Source organism: Aulonocara sp. 'chitande type north' Nkhata Bay, linkage group LG16, assembly GCF_057382095.1.
Source record: "Aulonocara sp. 'chitande type north' Nkhata Bay isolate Kocher_YH1m ecotype deep benthic linkage group LG16, A_spYH_male_GT1.1, whole genome shotgun sequence".
In the NCBI taxonomy this organism is placed as follows: Eukaryota; Metazoa; Chordata; class Actinopteri; order Cichliformes; family Cichlidae; genus Aulonocara; species Aulonocara sp. 'chitande type north' Nkhata Bay.
In genome coordinates, this window is record NC_141359.1 from 31564540 (window position 1) to 31580972 (window position 16433).

Genomic DNA, 16433 nt, shown 5'->3' on the forward strand with positions numbered 1-16433 from the left:
CTTCTGACTGTAACCCTAACAAACGGGTCACTGCATGAAAAATCAATCAGCGGCTACCACCTGACTCCCTCACATTTTTCTACAATAACTTCACCACGCTAAATTTTACCTCCATACTTTGAATATTCTCAGCGTTACAGACCATCAGAGTACATAAGTAAAGTTGGAGCTTACTCATGTGGAAAATCTTATATTTGTGAAGTTATGAGGAATCAAAAATGCACTTTGAGGGTCAGTAACTGAGAAAATAGTCATAGTATGAAGGCTTCACTCAATATACTGAAGTTAATGTACAAAAAAAAAATCTGTTGATTTTGAGGCTTCAGGTCTTTTCTGATGTGGTTGATTTTCTTTTTTTATGGAATGACCCAAATGTATCCATCAGCTGTCTAATTTGAACAGCAGTTGAATCCACTGTTACTGTATCATACTCTACAGAAAAGGTTCTCATGGTGTGCTGCAGGGTGGCATGCACTAAATGGGTCCACAGTTTGATTTCCTGTCACGGTGTTGCTACCTCCAGTGCCACTCATAGGTTTGGGGTCTCTTTGAAGTGTCCTCGTGTTGTTTAACGCTAATGAAAAAAGACACAAACTAAAAACTAACTTAGATTCTGATGACTTCAAAAAATAGATCACAGGAAAAAAACACATCGAATGAAAGGATGGAAGGAAAAGGAGGGAAGTAAAAGCAACCTTCAGGCAGTAAACTGAAAGACAGACCAAGGACAAACGTCCACAGTAATGGGAATAAGACACAAGGCACACATCTGATCACGCTTGAACTTTTCAGGTAACTTTATCAAGACGCATCTGCAGACTGTATACAAGTGTAACACAGACACAAACTGGTGCTCAATAATATCCAGATAAAGTCCTAGAATTTTCATATGTCTTGTTTTAGTCAGACACTTCCATTTAAAAAAATCAGGCACACCCCTAATAATGCAAACATTAAGCCTTAATACAGTTTAAGCAGGCACGTTTTTTAAAAAGGTGTCATTAAAGAGAACTGCAGTTTAATTCTAATACTAGCGGACCTAGTTTTCGAGTTAAGGAAACGCATTATCAACAGGCAGTAGCTTCAGCTAGTCAGTCAGTGTTACACCCATTTAAATTGTGTCAGAGCTGTAATGATAAAAACCAAAACGTGGCTGTAAACAACGGCTGCTCTGTAATGTCGTGCCAAGTGTGAGACGTAATGAGAGCTGCAGTCAGCCTCTGCAGCCCTCGCTCTGCAGGTAGGAGAGCGAGTGAAGTTCTGTTACTGAGCCTGCAGCCGCAGGTGGACGTGCACTGATGCTCACTGTACCAGCAGCGGTCTAGTACAATGCCTGAAACTGTGTAATAAAGAAGCTCAGCCTTCTTCCATGGATCAAGAAATGCAAACTGTGAGAGGAAGGAACAGTCAGAAAAATCCAATCCACTCTGTGATTTTCCACAGAAAACCTGAGTGGTGTCATTAGTGTAGATGAGTTTGAATGGCCGATCAGATAAGGTTTTTTATGATCTGCTGTAAGTCTCGATGAATATATGAAGAGATAACGCACACAGTCTAATCACTTCCTATACGCCTCAAGGGGATTTATTTTTAGCATGTTGTATAATCCCTGTTATCATTGTCGCCAGTTTTCAAGTGCTATTCTTGACGTGTTGCATAAGAGCACACTTTAGATGTTCTTGCTGAGTTGGCTTTTGCCCATAACTTATCGTACAATCGTTCAGTGAACCTGCAGACTGGGCGGTTGCCGCTGTCTTCACTTTTATTGCACCTCGCACTTTATAACAGGGCTGTAGAGGTGAGAGGATGAAAACCTTTATCGCAGAAATACATTTGTATCAAAAGCAAAAAGATCTGCAGAAAATAAAACGTTAGGATAGAAAGATATTTTAGCTTTTCTTCCACAAATGCCCTGCAGGATGGATTTTCAGTTACCCTTTTAGCTTTCAGCAATGCAAATAATTTTTGTTGCATATAAGTTTGAATGTTTGTTTTGTCCCCAATTCCCAAGACCGTAGAGAGCATGTGGGAAAATCCAAAGGTGGCAGTTAGGGTTACTTATCATTGCTGAGGACTTAGACCTGAGAAGGTTATGATAATTAAAGCCGAACTGATTGTAACCTTTTTGCCTCCAGTTTATCAGTTCTTCTTGGTTGGAATTATGAAGGTTTATGATGTTGTCTAAAAGTGCAGAATGCATTTTAATTATTGTGTAGAATATGTGATGTAACAAGGTGTACATGTTTAAAATATCAGAGTACTCTTTACAGTTATACAATCTTCTTCAGCCACAGAGCAGCTCTGAAAGATGTTCAGTGTTTGTTTATCTTTAAGTCTCGGTCAAAAAGTCTGAAGATATTTCTTGTGGTTTCTGTTAGGGTAAAAAGGAAGTGGTTAGCTTTGCTTGCATAAGTTAATCCGAGACTTCATGTCAGGTAGGGATTTTCAGCCTTGAGCCTAGCTTAGTGTTTTGGTCAAGGGGTGGATCTGACTGAGACACTCCATGCTGGGACAAGAGGAACATGTCAATCACAAGGTAGTCCTGCCTTAAAACATCTCATACTTTAAGGTCCTTTTTGACTCTAATGGGACAATAATTTCCAAAATGAACATCAGGTTTGATTCATTAAGACTTGAAATCAAAGACCGAGACCATAAACAACCATAGAAGAGAATCCATGTTCAATGGACTCTAGAAACTTGAGAAAATACAACACGCACATTAAATTAAAACACCAGTTATTGATTACCATACTCTGTCAAAGCTGCTTTGTAGCTGGGTTGGCCTGCATGGACAGATGACAGTGACAGCACTTCTTACCATGAATGAAGGAAGCTTATTGTAATTACACAGAATTGTTTTGAATCCAAACTCTAGAACTGAAAAGTAATGCAAGGAATTACTAAACAGACAAAGCAAATAACCTTTGACGATCACCACAATACACTCCAGTGACATGCGGCCATGCACTAAACTGCTGAACACGTCATTTCCAAACCCAAGACACCCTTTTTCAGAGCAAAAATCAAAGCAACATAGATACCCTACAATATTATAGAAATAAACCCAATAATCCATTGATTTCCTATGAGAACCACGAGGCAACACTAAGACAGCAGGTAGACATTCAGCAGAATGAGGCTCATGGATGATGACTATCTACTGATTGGGTGGGCGAGGGAACTTAGAGATCTTTCTTATTTCCCTTCTTTACATATGAACACAGAGTTTACCTTAAAAAAAATTACTTTTTAAGTTAATTTTTAATGAAACATTGGAATTATCTCAATGTATGGTCTTTAAAAAGTCCTTTTCTGAATAGCACGAGTTACAGATTCAGGAATGCCTTTCCTGTCTGGCGGGTCACAAGAAACACTGAGAACTATTTGTGAACACTAACAAAGCCAGGTGTGTCTGTTTCCCCTTCATGTTTTCAGAGCAGCTCTGTCTCCTCATCCAGGTCTGCTTCATTCTGTTTCCTCAGACTTCTTCTTCTCCAGCGTCTCTGTCCAGGGCTGGGTTGAACCGCAGTCACTCCCATCTATTAAACCTTCTACCCCCCCTCTTGCTCTTTCTCCCTTTTTCTTTTCATCCAGGTCGCGTTCGCACAAGGAGACAGAGCTCGGGCAGCGTTGGCGGAGCCAGCTCTTCTTCAGTGGTGGACAGCAGGGGGCGAAGTCGGGCCAAAGTGGTCTCACAGTCCCAGCGTATGTATAGACACCTCATGCACGTGCTTAAATAGCGATGTTAGAGTGAAATGTGAGCATGAAGCTGTTTAACCAGCTTTTGCACATCCGGCTTTACAAAGCTGCAAAGCCTGCGCTGAACGTTCATTGTTGTGTGCTGCTTTAACATCCCCTCGACATGTGTTTCTTCTGTGCAGTCTTGTGTTTTTGTTTATGTGTGCCTCCATACATGCACGCTTTGTTGCTTTTGTGTGTGTTGTGTTATCTTTGTACGTTGCTTAGATCTGTGAGCTCACAGCTAACATGTCCACAGCCACCCAGAGTGCATGCTGGGAACAAATCAATGAACATAACCCCTTCTGTCTCATTCTGACTGATCTCGATCTCCACCCTGTCCTGCCTATCGCTTCCATCACCCAGGATCAAGATCAGCCAATCCCATCAGTGGTAAGGCCTCAGCTTCAACCAATCACAAGACAGATGCCTCACCTTTCATACCTGACTTATAGCATTGCGTTAAATCTTCATTGTATCCTCACTGTTTAGTCAGTAACATCAGTCAACCACCGTCTTTGCCCATCATAGTCTAAAACTGCACCAATTTAATTTTAGCGACTGGATGGATGGTTGGTTGGATAGATAGACTTTATTGATCCCACAAGGAAAATGATTGTGTTACAGCATTAGCCAGATAACGAATAAAATAGTACAGTCTATACAACATTAATAAACAACATAGTTAATTGCATATTAAAGGCCTTATACTTTAAGAGACAATGCAAAAATGGTATATATAAAAAACAAAAACAAATTTAAATTGAAGTTAGGTGAAGAAAAGTAAGACTCATCTGGTGCAAGAGAGTAGTGCAAATTGCATTAATAAGTGATACATTATAAATCTAAGAAACAGCTGCAAGACAGTAAATTTGATAGGTTAAATTGGTAAATTTTGGTAAATAAGCATTACCCACAATGCACTTTTCTCCAGTGAATGATCAGAAAACGATCATACTTGTGTCATCTCCTCTATGTCGCAGACATTAAACTGCTGCAGTTTATTCAAACTATGACATTTCAAATACGAATGCAAACGGTGACATCGCCAACGACAGCAGTGATTCAACGCAGTTCTATAAATGAAGTCCACTCTAAAGCTTTGCACGTAGTCTCGTTGTGTCACCCTACAGTATCTGCATGTTTCTCACACTTTCCAGCTATTAGTAATTTTGTGAGGTTTTGTTGGGGTTATTTTTCCACTGTGGAAGGCATTGTCTGTTCCCATTTACTTTGAACAAGTGTCCTCCTTCCTTCACCCCACATGTCCAAGCTGTAGATTTTGTTTTTGATTGTTTAACCTTCAAGTGACCAAGTTACATGTTTCTGTGTGCCACATGTTTCCTTCCTACATGGTTTCTGTGAGGAAAGCTGTGTGAATTTTTTTAAATTCATTAATTTGTTGGTAATTATTTTATAGTTAGGCTTTTCATTTTCAGATATTTTTAGTGTTTCTCTAGAAAATCTGTGAAATCTTTCACATCTAAAAAACAAAAAAACCCCAGACATGTGGTAGTAACAAACTAACAGCCTGATATTTCTGTAATTGTGCACATTTACTAAGCATTATCTACAGCAGTGTTTCCCCACGTTTTGGAGCCACAGCATATATTTTACATTAGAAAAGTCACATCGCACCACCAAACAAAAATGTCACAAAAAGCATATATTAAGATATCTCAGAGAGGAGAGTTTCACTGGTCTGGCCCACAGATTTTCAATGTTGATGCCACCATGTAAAACTGGTGGGCCACATAACCGTGGAGTTTAGCGTCCCTGTTTTAGATGGCCTGTCATGTAACAAACAAAACAGTGAATGGGTGGGACAGACAGACAGATCCATTACAAGAATAAAATAAAAGCAAAGAAAGAAAGTCTAAAATCTGATGGTCCCACTTGGCCGTTTTAGTGGCTACCACAGCTCGGTCACTTGATGGTTTACGACTGTAATTTACCTGTCTTTGAAGCTCTGTGTTGTCACTGTGATTCACCTTTAAAGATGGGATGGGTTTGTGCCTAAAATAGAAGAACACATCATAATCTGTCAGATTTATGGGCTGCAGTGTCCTTACAGGACTATCTCAGCCACTTTTTTCCTGTTTGTCCTTTTTAATTTTTTATTTTTTTGTCCTAACAGCCGGTAGTCGCTCCAGCTCTCCGGGTAAGCTACTCAGTCACAGCAGCTACGGACGGATCCCTCGAGCCACGGCATCAGCCTCCACCACTCCGGCAGACAAGCGCAGCAGGATCCCTCGCAGCCAGGGCTGCAGCCGGGAAACCAGCCCCAGCCGATTAGGCCTTGGTAAGGACCTGACTCTGGAGCGGCACACTCACTGCATTTACTATCTGTATACGACAATAACATAGAATTAAACTTAAAGCACCTTCAGAAACAGGAAAAGTTCACAGAAAGTGCCTTCTAGTTAAGGCAAACAGTAAAAGTGTACAAAAATATGGAATATAAAACATCAATTATGATGGCATTTAGAACAATTAAAAGTCAAATGTGATAGCAATGCAATAAAAAGCACAGCAAAAATTAACAAACCTGCATAAATAACAGTAAAAATGTAAATTAGACCCCAGTTATGATAAAAGTAGAATAAACAAATAAGAGAATCTACACATTAGAGAGAATGCTGTATGAAAAAGTGACAGTGGACATAAACAACGGGGAGTCTGTGCACTGAGACATACTGATGCACGTCTCCACCAGGCATTGCAAACTGAGGGAATCCACGTTTCAGTAAATAATAATAATTAATTACTGTTATACTATTCATTTAGTTAGCATTTTTAAAATGCCGAGGCAGAGTTCTATATAGAATTCAATAAAAGAGCTCACCATCAGTAATAACGATACAATAAGGATAAACAGCTATTTAAAATGAGGCATAAAGCTTCCATCAAAACATAGAACAATCAGAATAATATGACCTGTAAGTATGAATAAAATAAATAAAAAATATAAGTGAGGAAGAAAGTGGTAGAGGAGAAATAAAAACATATGAAAAATATGTTTAAAAAAAGTCTTAAGGAGAGATTTAAGGGTAGATGTTCAGTCACAGGCACGTTGAAACTGGAACTAATGCCTGAAAAACGTGTTAATGATGCGCGGCTTGTTTATAAAACCCTGAATATAAAGATTCTTATTAATTGAATTCTTACAAGTGATGATTTTTGAAATGGCTCCTGAAGCCAGCAGCAGTCTGTATTTATTCCATTAAACACACTTTAGTCCTGACTTGTTTCTGCAGTTTTCTGATATTTGATGCATAAATAGGAATTGTAATTGTGCAGGGAATGAATTGCTTATTTAGTGTCACTATTAATATGACATAACTGTGCAGAAGAAAAACAAGAAGCTGGCCCAGATCTCACACAGTGTTCCTTTGACTGGCTGCACGGCATTGACCCCTCAGGTGTGCTGATCACCATGTGTCACAGGAACACATGTACAGATAGCTGAAACTGGACTTTCCTATCTTTCTGATAAAAACATTAAGTCCTGTTTGTTTTGTGTGCTGTACATTTCCATGAGCGAGTTTATTACGCAGATCATAAATCAGTAATACAGTAAATTGCGATATGATTCCCGCCCTTAAATAATCACTCCTCACAGGTATATTCTGACCTACGATATCTCACAACAGGGCCAAAAAATTTTTTTTTTGTTTTTTATTGAAATTGTTTGGTTTGAACTTGTATTTGTTAAACTTTTGAGAAAAATTACAAAAGATGCTGCAGCCTGTGTGCAGATTACTTGGTGGTGTTAACAAACGACCTCCTCTGTAAAAGAAAGATGGAAACCAAAACTGAGAGCACCACTACAAAACAAACCCAAAGAAATCTGTTTCTCAGTTATGTTGGCAGCCACGTGCACTTCTGGACTTCTGCACTTTTTTTGGGGGGGTGTTTTTTTTAGATAACTCTGTACAAGTTCTGTTTTTAATCCAGGTCCGATGGTTTCCTCTGAATATTCCTTCTCAGACGTTAGTTAAAGTTTACAGTCTGACCTTGAGAGACAAATTCAACCCAAAGAATATTTGGGGATGCAAGCATGCTCCTGGTCTCACATTTCACCTGCTGTCTTTTGGTCTGGAGACTGTGGATGAAAATCCAGAATAAAAATCTAAAATCTGATCAGTCCTACCCGCAGACACAGCGCTCATCACCAGAAACATGTTCTCTGTGAAGTTTAGGTCACTTTAAAACGTCAGTTCTTGACTGAGCAGTGCAAGTGTTCAGAACAGAAATCTAAAGATAGCAGAGATGCTGTTAGTATTGTGGACGTTCCCAAGAAGATGATCTTTAATGATCTTGCTGTTTTATTTTTATTGATTTCGTGGTCCAGTACCTTAAGAATTCCTGTGCACCACACCTCTCCTCTCTGGCTGCCCTGCTGTAGGGCCAGGCACAGTCATGACTTTTCAGACTTACAGGTCCAAACTCTTATTGGTCTTTTTTTCATGAAGCTCTTCAACCCTCGATCGGTTGCTTGTTACCTGATGAAAGACTATAAGTCAAAAACTGTTTGGTTTTTCTGATAAATTTGGTTTCTTGTCAAGTGTTTCTTTGTGTTTGTTTATAGATTTGATTTGAGATGGGAAAGAGGTCTTTATTTTCTTCACTTGCTCATTTGTATTTTTTCTTCTTTACAAATCCTGCTGTTTTGATCTGTTTCTCACAAGTTAACAGTTTGAAGCCTGAGCTCGTGTTTGGATCTAATCTTTCCTGGCCATGTGCTGTATCACTGACTCTCACTCACCCCTACTGCTGTTTGTCATTTTCTTTACTCTCACCATTTTCCTTCTGTATCTGCTTTTTTTTTTTTAATCTCTCGTAGTCTCTCTGTATTAGCCGACTCAATGACAGAGGTCAGGAGTTTGACTCTATTGATTGGTTTATGAATCAGTTGATTTTCTGTGCTATCCTTTACACTGTTCTGCCAAAACTCATAAACATGGGCTGCGCAGAAATCTCCTGTCTCCAATGACCATACACATTGTTGTAATCTCTTCATGGAAAACCAGAGTTACTCACTTATTGTTCAACCACTTAAAACAGTTTATATTGTTGGCTATTACATGCTCCAGGACCCTCATCCGAGGCTTCATGCTTCCAGTATTCCTCTCTCTCTGTCTCATTCCCACCTTTTCTCCTATGGATGCACACTGACACTCCCACCTAACTTGTTGTCCTAACAGCCAGCCTGTGTGGTAAACCTCTTCTTCCTGCTGCTCTCCCCTACCGCACGCTAGCCCGGAGCCGCATTCCCCGTCCCAGCATGAGTCAAGGTTGCAGTCGCGACACCAGTCGTGAGAGCAGCCGTGACACCAGCCCCGCTCGGGGCTTCACTCCTCTGGGTGAGTATCTCCGAGCTCACGGCTGTCTGGACTCTCTCCTAGTGAGCTTACCAACTGAACAAAATGTACCTGATGCTTAAACGAGCTTCCTGCTCCAGTCTTCTGTCTGGTCTCTGTGTTCTCTGTAGCATCTGAAATCTCTGCATGCCTTCCTCTGTGCATGAACTGTGTCTGCTCTGTTTTTCCTCTTCTTAATTTAATTGTTTTCCTATATAAGAGATTTACCTCAGTGTTTCTGTGCTGGGCTTTTTTTAAGAGGGATTCCTGTAATTGAAATAGTTGTAAGTGAAATCATGTGCAGATGAAGGGCTTTTTAATCTCTCTGCAGAATTTTTGAAATCTAAGCATAAACAAAGTAGTAAAAATTATTTCTCGGAGAAGCAGTAACCAATCGTTGTCTAGACCCTCCTCCAGTTCTTCCTGGATAAGGACAGCAAGATTTTCCTAATCCAAACTAAAGACATATCTCTCTAGCACATCCTGGGTCTTCTTTGCAGGAGCAGCAGATCTACTCTGATCTTCTCCAGAATGACTGACCTTGTCATCCTATTCTTAAGGCCACCAGTACACCCACTACATTGGTCACATTGCACACAACCAGTGACGTAACCACACAGCCACATGTATCCTTGCTGTTACGGCACAGGTCGCTGCTGCATTATTCTCCCGAACAATCAGTTTTTTCCACAAACTTCATTTTTTCAAACTTAATCTCTGAACTTCTGTAGTGATACATCATTAAAACAGTCATGAACACTAACATGTTCGTAGACTCGTGTCTTCAACCCAGCTGCAGTGGCACAATGCGTAGGATTACAGAAATCAAGAGGCGTGACGTCAAGTTTGTTGTAAAGAGGCATTCACCAGATGGTGGTAAAATGGTGCACAGAGGGCTCAGCCACCATATGAAGCTCATTCTCAACACTTGTATGCATGATCTTATTCACTGAGTTATTACCCCTAATTCACGGTCACAGATTAGGGTATGAACATAGCTTGACCAGCTTCACCTTCATGCTCAGCTGTCTCTTCAACACAACAGCCGGACACAGCATCCACATCCTCTCAGATGTTTCATCAATCCAGCTGTCAATCTGTCTTCCCTAACATGTGAAAAAGACCTGGAGATGTTTGAACACTTGCATAAGTGGGCAAACCACTCACCTCAGATTCAGAGTGTTTTCTTGATAAACACAAAGGGAGATGCATGGATTGGCTCTCCTGTGGGTCCACCACCTGCAGGAGGAGGGGTCCAGTGTTTTGTGGAGCAGGTAGTTTCTTTGGACCCAAACCCAAAAACTCTAAACTGTGAGAGTAACAGCATCTTTTTCTGTTCTCTGTTAAAGAATTTTTTGCTTTATGTTGCTCTGCCAGCAGACACAGTTCAGTTATTCATTTTGGTGCCTTTTCACAGCTAATATTTTGATTTATCACGGTAGAAAAAAATAAGTGAATGAATATCGGTTGATTCCATTTTTTTCAAGTATTAGAAACATAAGTGTTTTTCTTACTTTGAAAAATCAAAATGTGTGCTGGGAAAAAGGCTACATGTTTTCACCGACGTTTAATGTTAAAAAATTCTTTGTTATTATGACGGGCAACACCACCTGTTATCCTGTACACGTGACCTGTTTTTACTCTGCTGAACTGATCTGAACGATCTGTGTTTGCACAGGTTAAGAGCAAGAAATGGAGCTAAAGCAGGTTTTCTTCAGTTTGGCTAGAAAGGGTAACATTATGTTGCCAGAGTGGCTTAAACCTGCAAGTCTGATTGCATATTGTTGTCTATGAGAAAATAAACACTTCCCTGATGAGTTTCAGTCTCAGTCACTAGTTTCAGGTATTACTGAATAAAATGTGTCGTTCATTTTGGACATTTTTATCACATTAAACTCAGAAAGGACAAAATCACTATTGTAAGAACAAGAGTAGCGTTGTTTACTAGCCAAATATTTTTGACACTGCTCCCAATCCATTAAGCTCTGCCAAGATGCAGCCTCAGGGTGAAAAATCAGTCAATCAAACAAAAAGCAGTTCATCTAATGTCCACTAGAGGCTCCAGCAGCGCACGTGTCCACATAGACTCCCATATAGACTTAGACACCAACATTAAAATGTCCAACTTTACAGCAGAAATCAACATGTTTACAGATAAACAAAGAACTGGTTTGGTCTCCATGTAATAATTGTAACATTGTTTTGTTTTGTTTTTTCTTTTTTTAAAGTTGGACATTTTAATATGATAGCAATTAATTCACTTTTGGCTTCAAGTGGACTTGAGAGGAACTGTCGTTTTCAGGACTGCCTGGGAGCCCATTGAGCCCAGGAGGAGGTGCTGAAACCAGTGTTGCATGAAGCTCAGCCCAGCAGAGTAAAAATGGCTTCTGTCTGTGTGTTTGCACCACTAACCCTTTGGTCCGGATGTTGCCCACCTTTCGTTTCCCTCGCAGCCTCCCGACGTCACTCCCGTTCAACCAGCGCTCTCTCCACAGCCGACCCCCACGGCCAGTCAGGTGACCTGCATGATCAGATTCCCCAACTAGCCAAGCCGCTTTCAGTTTCCTCCCATTTTTTAAAATATTACACACAAATCATGCCGGCCAGCATGCTTCTGTGGATGTGTACAGTGACGTGACTACAGGCAACATTTATAGTTGGTTTTATGTTCCCTGCTCAGTATTTTATTCAGTACTTTTGTAATTAAGCATGTAAAGGGAAAATTTTATTTTATTTATTTTATTTTATGTTCTTGATACAGTGTTCACTCTTTTGCATTCCCGGTGCCTTATTTTTCTTATATTTTTTCTGGTTAGCTGTGATTTATTTATTTATTTTGTTTAATTCAGTGGCCTCTAGTGTGTTTATAGCTGCGGTTACATTTTTTTGTGCTAATGTGAAATTTGTTTCGTGGCATTAAATATCTTTCTTTTAAATATATTTTTTGTTTGTTTTTCCATGGTTTTTGTTGTTGTTGTTGTTGTTGTTTTAACATACACGTTTGTTTTTTCCTATTTGGTGAATTGCTGGTTTCTTAAATCCTTCTTCTTCCAAGGGATAAGTATACAGCCGCTGTGATGCATGTCTGTGCTTAGTGGCCGAGGGCCTGGTCACCTGCTGTTTGGGTTTTTCTTCTATAAGATGTTGCTTTTCTTTTTGCTTTTGGTGGTTGGAGCCTTAAATATATTTTCAGCTGTTAATTCACAGCATTTTTCTTTTTGATTGAAGAGACCAGTAAGTAAGAGAAGCAGGTAAGTAACTGTGCATTTGTGCTTTTATTCACCTTCACTTTACTGTCCTCTGTTCCCGTTTCTGTTTGCAGACCGGTACGGTTTGGTGCATCAAGCAAGAATTTCTGCGTCCGTTAATGCCATGAGGGTCCTAAACACCGGCACAGAGGTGGAGGCAGCAGTCGCTGATGCTCTGGTAAGTTGATGGTTTTTGAGAGAAAAGACGCATAATTTAAAATTTGTGATTAACATTAAAAAAAATTTTATATTAAATTAACACGACTGAATGTTGCATAGCAAACAAAAAGACTTGTCTCTACTGGCAACACTTTTAAGAAGTTTATCAGTGTGGAGATATATTGTGTAAACTTTTATCATCAAGTATGAGATATCTTATCTTTTTGGCTTGTGTTTATGTCTGTCCCATTCTTGTGACCTTGTCACCTACACAACTAGAGAATTAATTGTTCCCCAGTGTTAGAAAATGGATGTAGAAACTATTAGATTTAAAGTCTGTCTGATAAGATAAAATGTTAAAATGAGCAAGTGAGGTCCGGGCAGTTGGTCATCTACCTGCATTAATGGTTGCATGTCCTTATTCAAATCCACACTGCATATTTTCATGTATTAAGTCTTAAATTAGTGCACAATTTTTTTCCAATCAAAGAGATAGATTGGAAAATTGTTTATTACTGCTTTAGCATTCCCATTTTGTGGGCACTTATCAAACCTCTGACCGCGTGTAAGGTTTAATTTTTCTACTGCGAGGATGAAGGTTTGACATACATAAACACCAGTCAGTGGCAGGAGTCGTCTCAATATTACCAGATGAAAAAAAGAATAAATAAATAAATCTACTGTTGTGGGGTAGCTAGCTAGCATAAACTGCTGGTCTCTCTATGTTTTCCCCTTTTGTCCTTATGCCCAATCAGTCAGGCAGATGGCCGCTCCCCTTGTCCTGTTTGTATTAGAGGTTTCTTCCTGTTAAAAGGGAGTTCGTCTTCCCCACCATCAGCAAGTGCTGCTTACAGAAGATTGTCTGTTTTGGGGGATTTTTGTTTTCTCCAACATTGTTCGCGGTTTACCTTACAGTATAACACACCTTGAGATGATTGTTGTTGTGAATTGGCACTAAATAAATAAAATAAAATAAAATTTAATTGGCTATAAATTGTATTTACCAAGAGGGCTCTCATGAGATGGTCCACAATGAGTAAGAGTGAATTTGGAAGGAGGGCCGTATTTTAGTTTTTAAAAAGTACAGTATTGTATTGACTCCATTTTTGATGTAGCTGGTAGTGCTGCATGTTGATTGGTTAGTTAGCACACATGTTCATATAAGCACCTGTTTGCATCCCCTCCAACAGACATTTGAAGTGAAATTAAATCTTTGATGGTTCTTTGTTAAACATTAAATTAAACCCTTCTCTCACCCCAACCGGTTGTGGCAAATGGCCGTCCTTCCTTGAGCCTGGGAGTTTTTTCTTCCCACTGTTGCCAAAGTGCTTGCTCATATGGGGTCATATGATTGTTGGGTTTTTCTCTGTATGTATTATTGTAGGGTCTACCTTACAATATAAAGCTCATTGAGGCGACTCTTGTTGTGATTTGGTGCTGTATAATTATCCAGGTACTTGTACTCCATGAAGCCTTACGTGTCACTTGTGCAATCTTAATTAGTAAGTGTTAAGGATGGATGCTCAGGCCACTGTGAAGACTTCCTTTACTGCTAAAACAGTAGATGTCACCAAACTTAACAATCATTCTGACCTTTTTTCAGGAATACGGAGCTCCATGAAAAAGTTTTACGTTTACTAAGATCAGATATATTTCTAACACGTCTCGTCACATGTGTGTTGCACGCAGAAAAATGGACTGCACTCTTTCTTTGATCCTCCTTTAAACGTTCCCTTTCTCCTCTTTTCCTCTTGGTTGTTTGTTACCATTTCAGCTTTTAGGAGACTCCAGGAATAAGGTAGTTGGTCATTTTGCATTTCTGTCCATGTATCCATGCCATCATACACTAACCAAGTAAAGAAAACAATAATGCAGCTTGCCTCATCATAATCGCTCCTCCACCCCAAAGCCTTCTTATTTCTTTATTTTTCTTTATTTTTTTGTTTCACTTTGAATGTTTGTCCATCGCATCCCTGATGTGAGCATCTGTGGTACCAGAGCAGAGACATGTCTTTGTGGTATAAATGTGTTGAACGTCATTGTTTTGGCACATTGCTCATTTTTTGAGATAAGATTAAATATGCTCTTCTGTTTGACGTGTCCCCCACTGCAAGGCCTTTGCTTACTTGTGGCACTGCTTGACTGGCTTTTTATAGGAAGAATGAAAGAAAATGCTTTAAAATGTATTAGAAGAATTTCATATCATCTACGTACAAATTTGGACTTTTAATTTTCTTAAAGTGTTGAGAAAACCGCATGGCTACCAGATGCAACAGGCAAGCTTTTATCAAGATTGTTACCTCACAGCCGGTCAGTATTTCGGTATCAAATCCTCAGTGTCCGTCTTCCCTTCTCAGAGGAAGACATTGAGACGGAGGTACGAATCCCCGGGGATGTACTCTGACGACGATGCCAACAGTGACGCATCTAGCGCATGCTCGGAGCGCTCGTACGGGTCACGAAATGGAGGAATCCCACATTACTTGCGCCAGACGGAGGATGTGGCTGAGGTCCTGAACCACTGTGCCAGTTCCAACTGGTCTGAGAGGAAGGAGGGCCTGCTGGGCCTGCAGAACCTCCTCAAGAGCCAAAGAATACTGAGGTGGGGGCGTGCTGTCTGTGGGGTATAAAAATACATATGCAAGAAATATGTGCTTTAGTATTTGGGGACTAGTTATTGTTATTATTGTCTTTCTTCAGAGTGGTTCAAAGGTGCACACAAATCACTTTTAGCGGTGATTTCGGATTTGTTGGTTATCTTGAGTAATGCAAATCCCAATGTGTTTGGATACATGCACAACAAAAAGGAGTCATTAAAAAAATCTGTGGTTTCCCTGCGCTTTTCTTCAAGTTACAGGTGAATTTCTTCCTCAGTTGGAACAGTCTGTATGTCTGTCTGTTCTATAACCCTTACTAAACAAATCAACCATCCGATTGGTGGCGAACCAGAACAATAACTGTGTACAACCTGCTAGCCAGAGTGAGATAGACTGTAAGGAAATCTGAAAACAGGTAGTTAGCTGAACCCATGGAAGCACATGGTAGATCACCACAGGTGCATTTAAACTCAAGGATAAACAGGTACACAATGATCATTTGCTTTCCCCAAATGCGCTGGCAATGACCTGATGGATTTTATATTTGGCCTTTTGCTTAAAGCTGAGTCATTGATGATTGATTGGTGATGGCTGATTGGTTGTCTGGTTCTGTTGGTTGGCTGCAGTCGCGTGGAGCTGAAGAGACTTTGTGAGATCTTCACACGGATGTTTGCAGATCCTCACAGCAAGGTAATGAATCAGAACTTTACCAACTAAATCAATCCATTTGGATGAACACTGACATCAATATGAATGCATGGTACATTACATGTGTATGCTGTGACTTTTTGGTACTAATGAGGCGTCCCTTGTTGCATGTTCTGCCTTGCTGTGGACTTAACAACAGAGAGTAAGTTTGTTTTTGAATTCATATTCTGCAAATAAATATGAGATTTTAAAAAAACTGCAAGTTTTTTTTTTCCTCCTTAACAAATGTTTTGCATTTTAAATGTATGATCTGTGTGCATATTTGCAGGTCTTCAGCATGTTCCTTGAAACTCTCGTGGACTTCGTCACAGTACACAGGGAGGACCTGCAGGACTGGCTCTTTGTCCTGCTCACCCAGCTGCTGAAGAAGATGGGCGCAGACCTGCTTGGCTCAGTCCAGGCCAAAGTCCAGAAAGCCCTGGATGTCACAAGGTCTGAAAGTCACACCAGTCATGGCTGCTTCCTATTGCATTGCTGGTCGATAAGGAGTAGGCATGCAGGATCAAATGTTATATAATTCAGTCAGATGGAATCGCATTATATACAGATCATTATTTTTCAATAAAAGCAACGAGATAGACGGATCCATAAAAACAGACCGTTAGTTTCTCAGTCGG

At 40.0% G+C, this 16433-nt stretch overlaps 1 protein-coding gene across 1 annotated transcript in view; it reads left to right on the forward strand.

The window, feature by feature from the left end:
* clasp1a (cytoplasmic linker associated protein 1a) overlaps positions 1 to 16433 on the forward strand; it is a 98139-nt gene that overhangs the window by 62208 nt on the left and 19498 nt on the right. The window contains exons 21-30 of the mRNA XM_086266743.1: positions 3598 to 3708; positions 4108 to 4134; positions 5879 to 6043; positions 8949 to 9107; positions 11558 to 11620; positions 12427 to 12530; positions 14286 to 14309; positions 14869 to 15113; positions 15735 to 15798; positions 16085 to 16248. Of these exons, the coding sequence (XP_086122869.1) occupies positions 3598 to 3708; positions 4108 to 4134; positions 5879 to 6043; positions 8949 to 9107; positions 11558 to 11620; positions 12427 to 12530; positions 14286 to 14309; positions 14869 to 15113; positions 15735 to 15798; positions 16085 to 16248 (1126 nt within the window). The remainder of the gene's footprint in view (positions 1 to 3597; positions 3709 to 4107; positions 4135 to 5878; positions 6044 to 8948; positions 9108 to 11557; positions 11621 to 12426; positions 12531 to 14285; positions 14310 to 14868; positions 15114 to 15734; positions 15799 to 16084; positions 16249 to 16433) is intronic.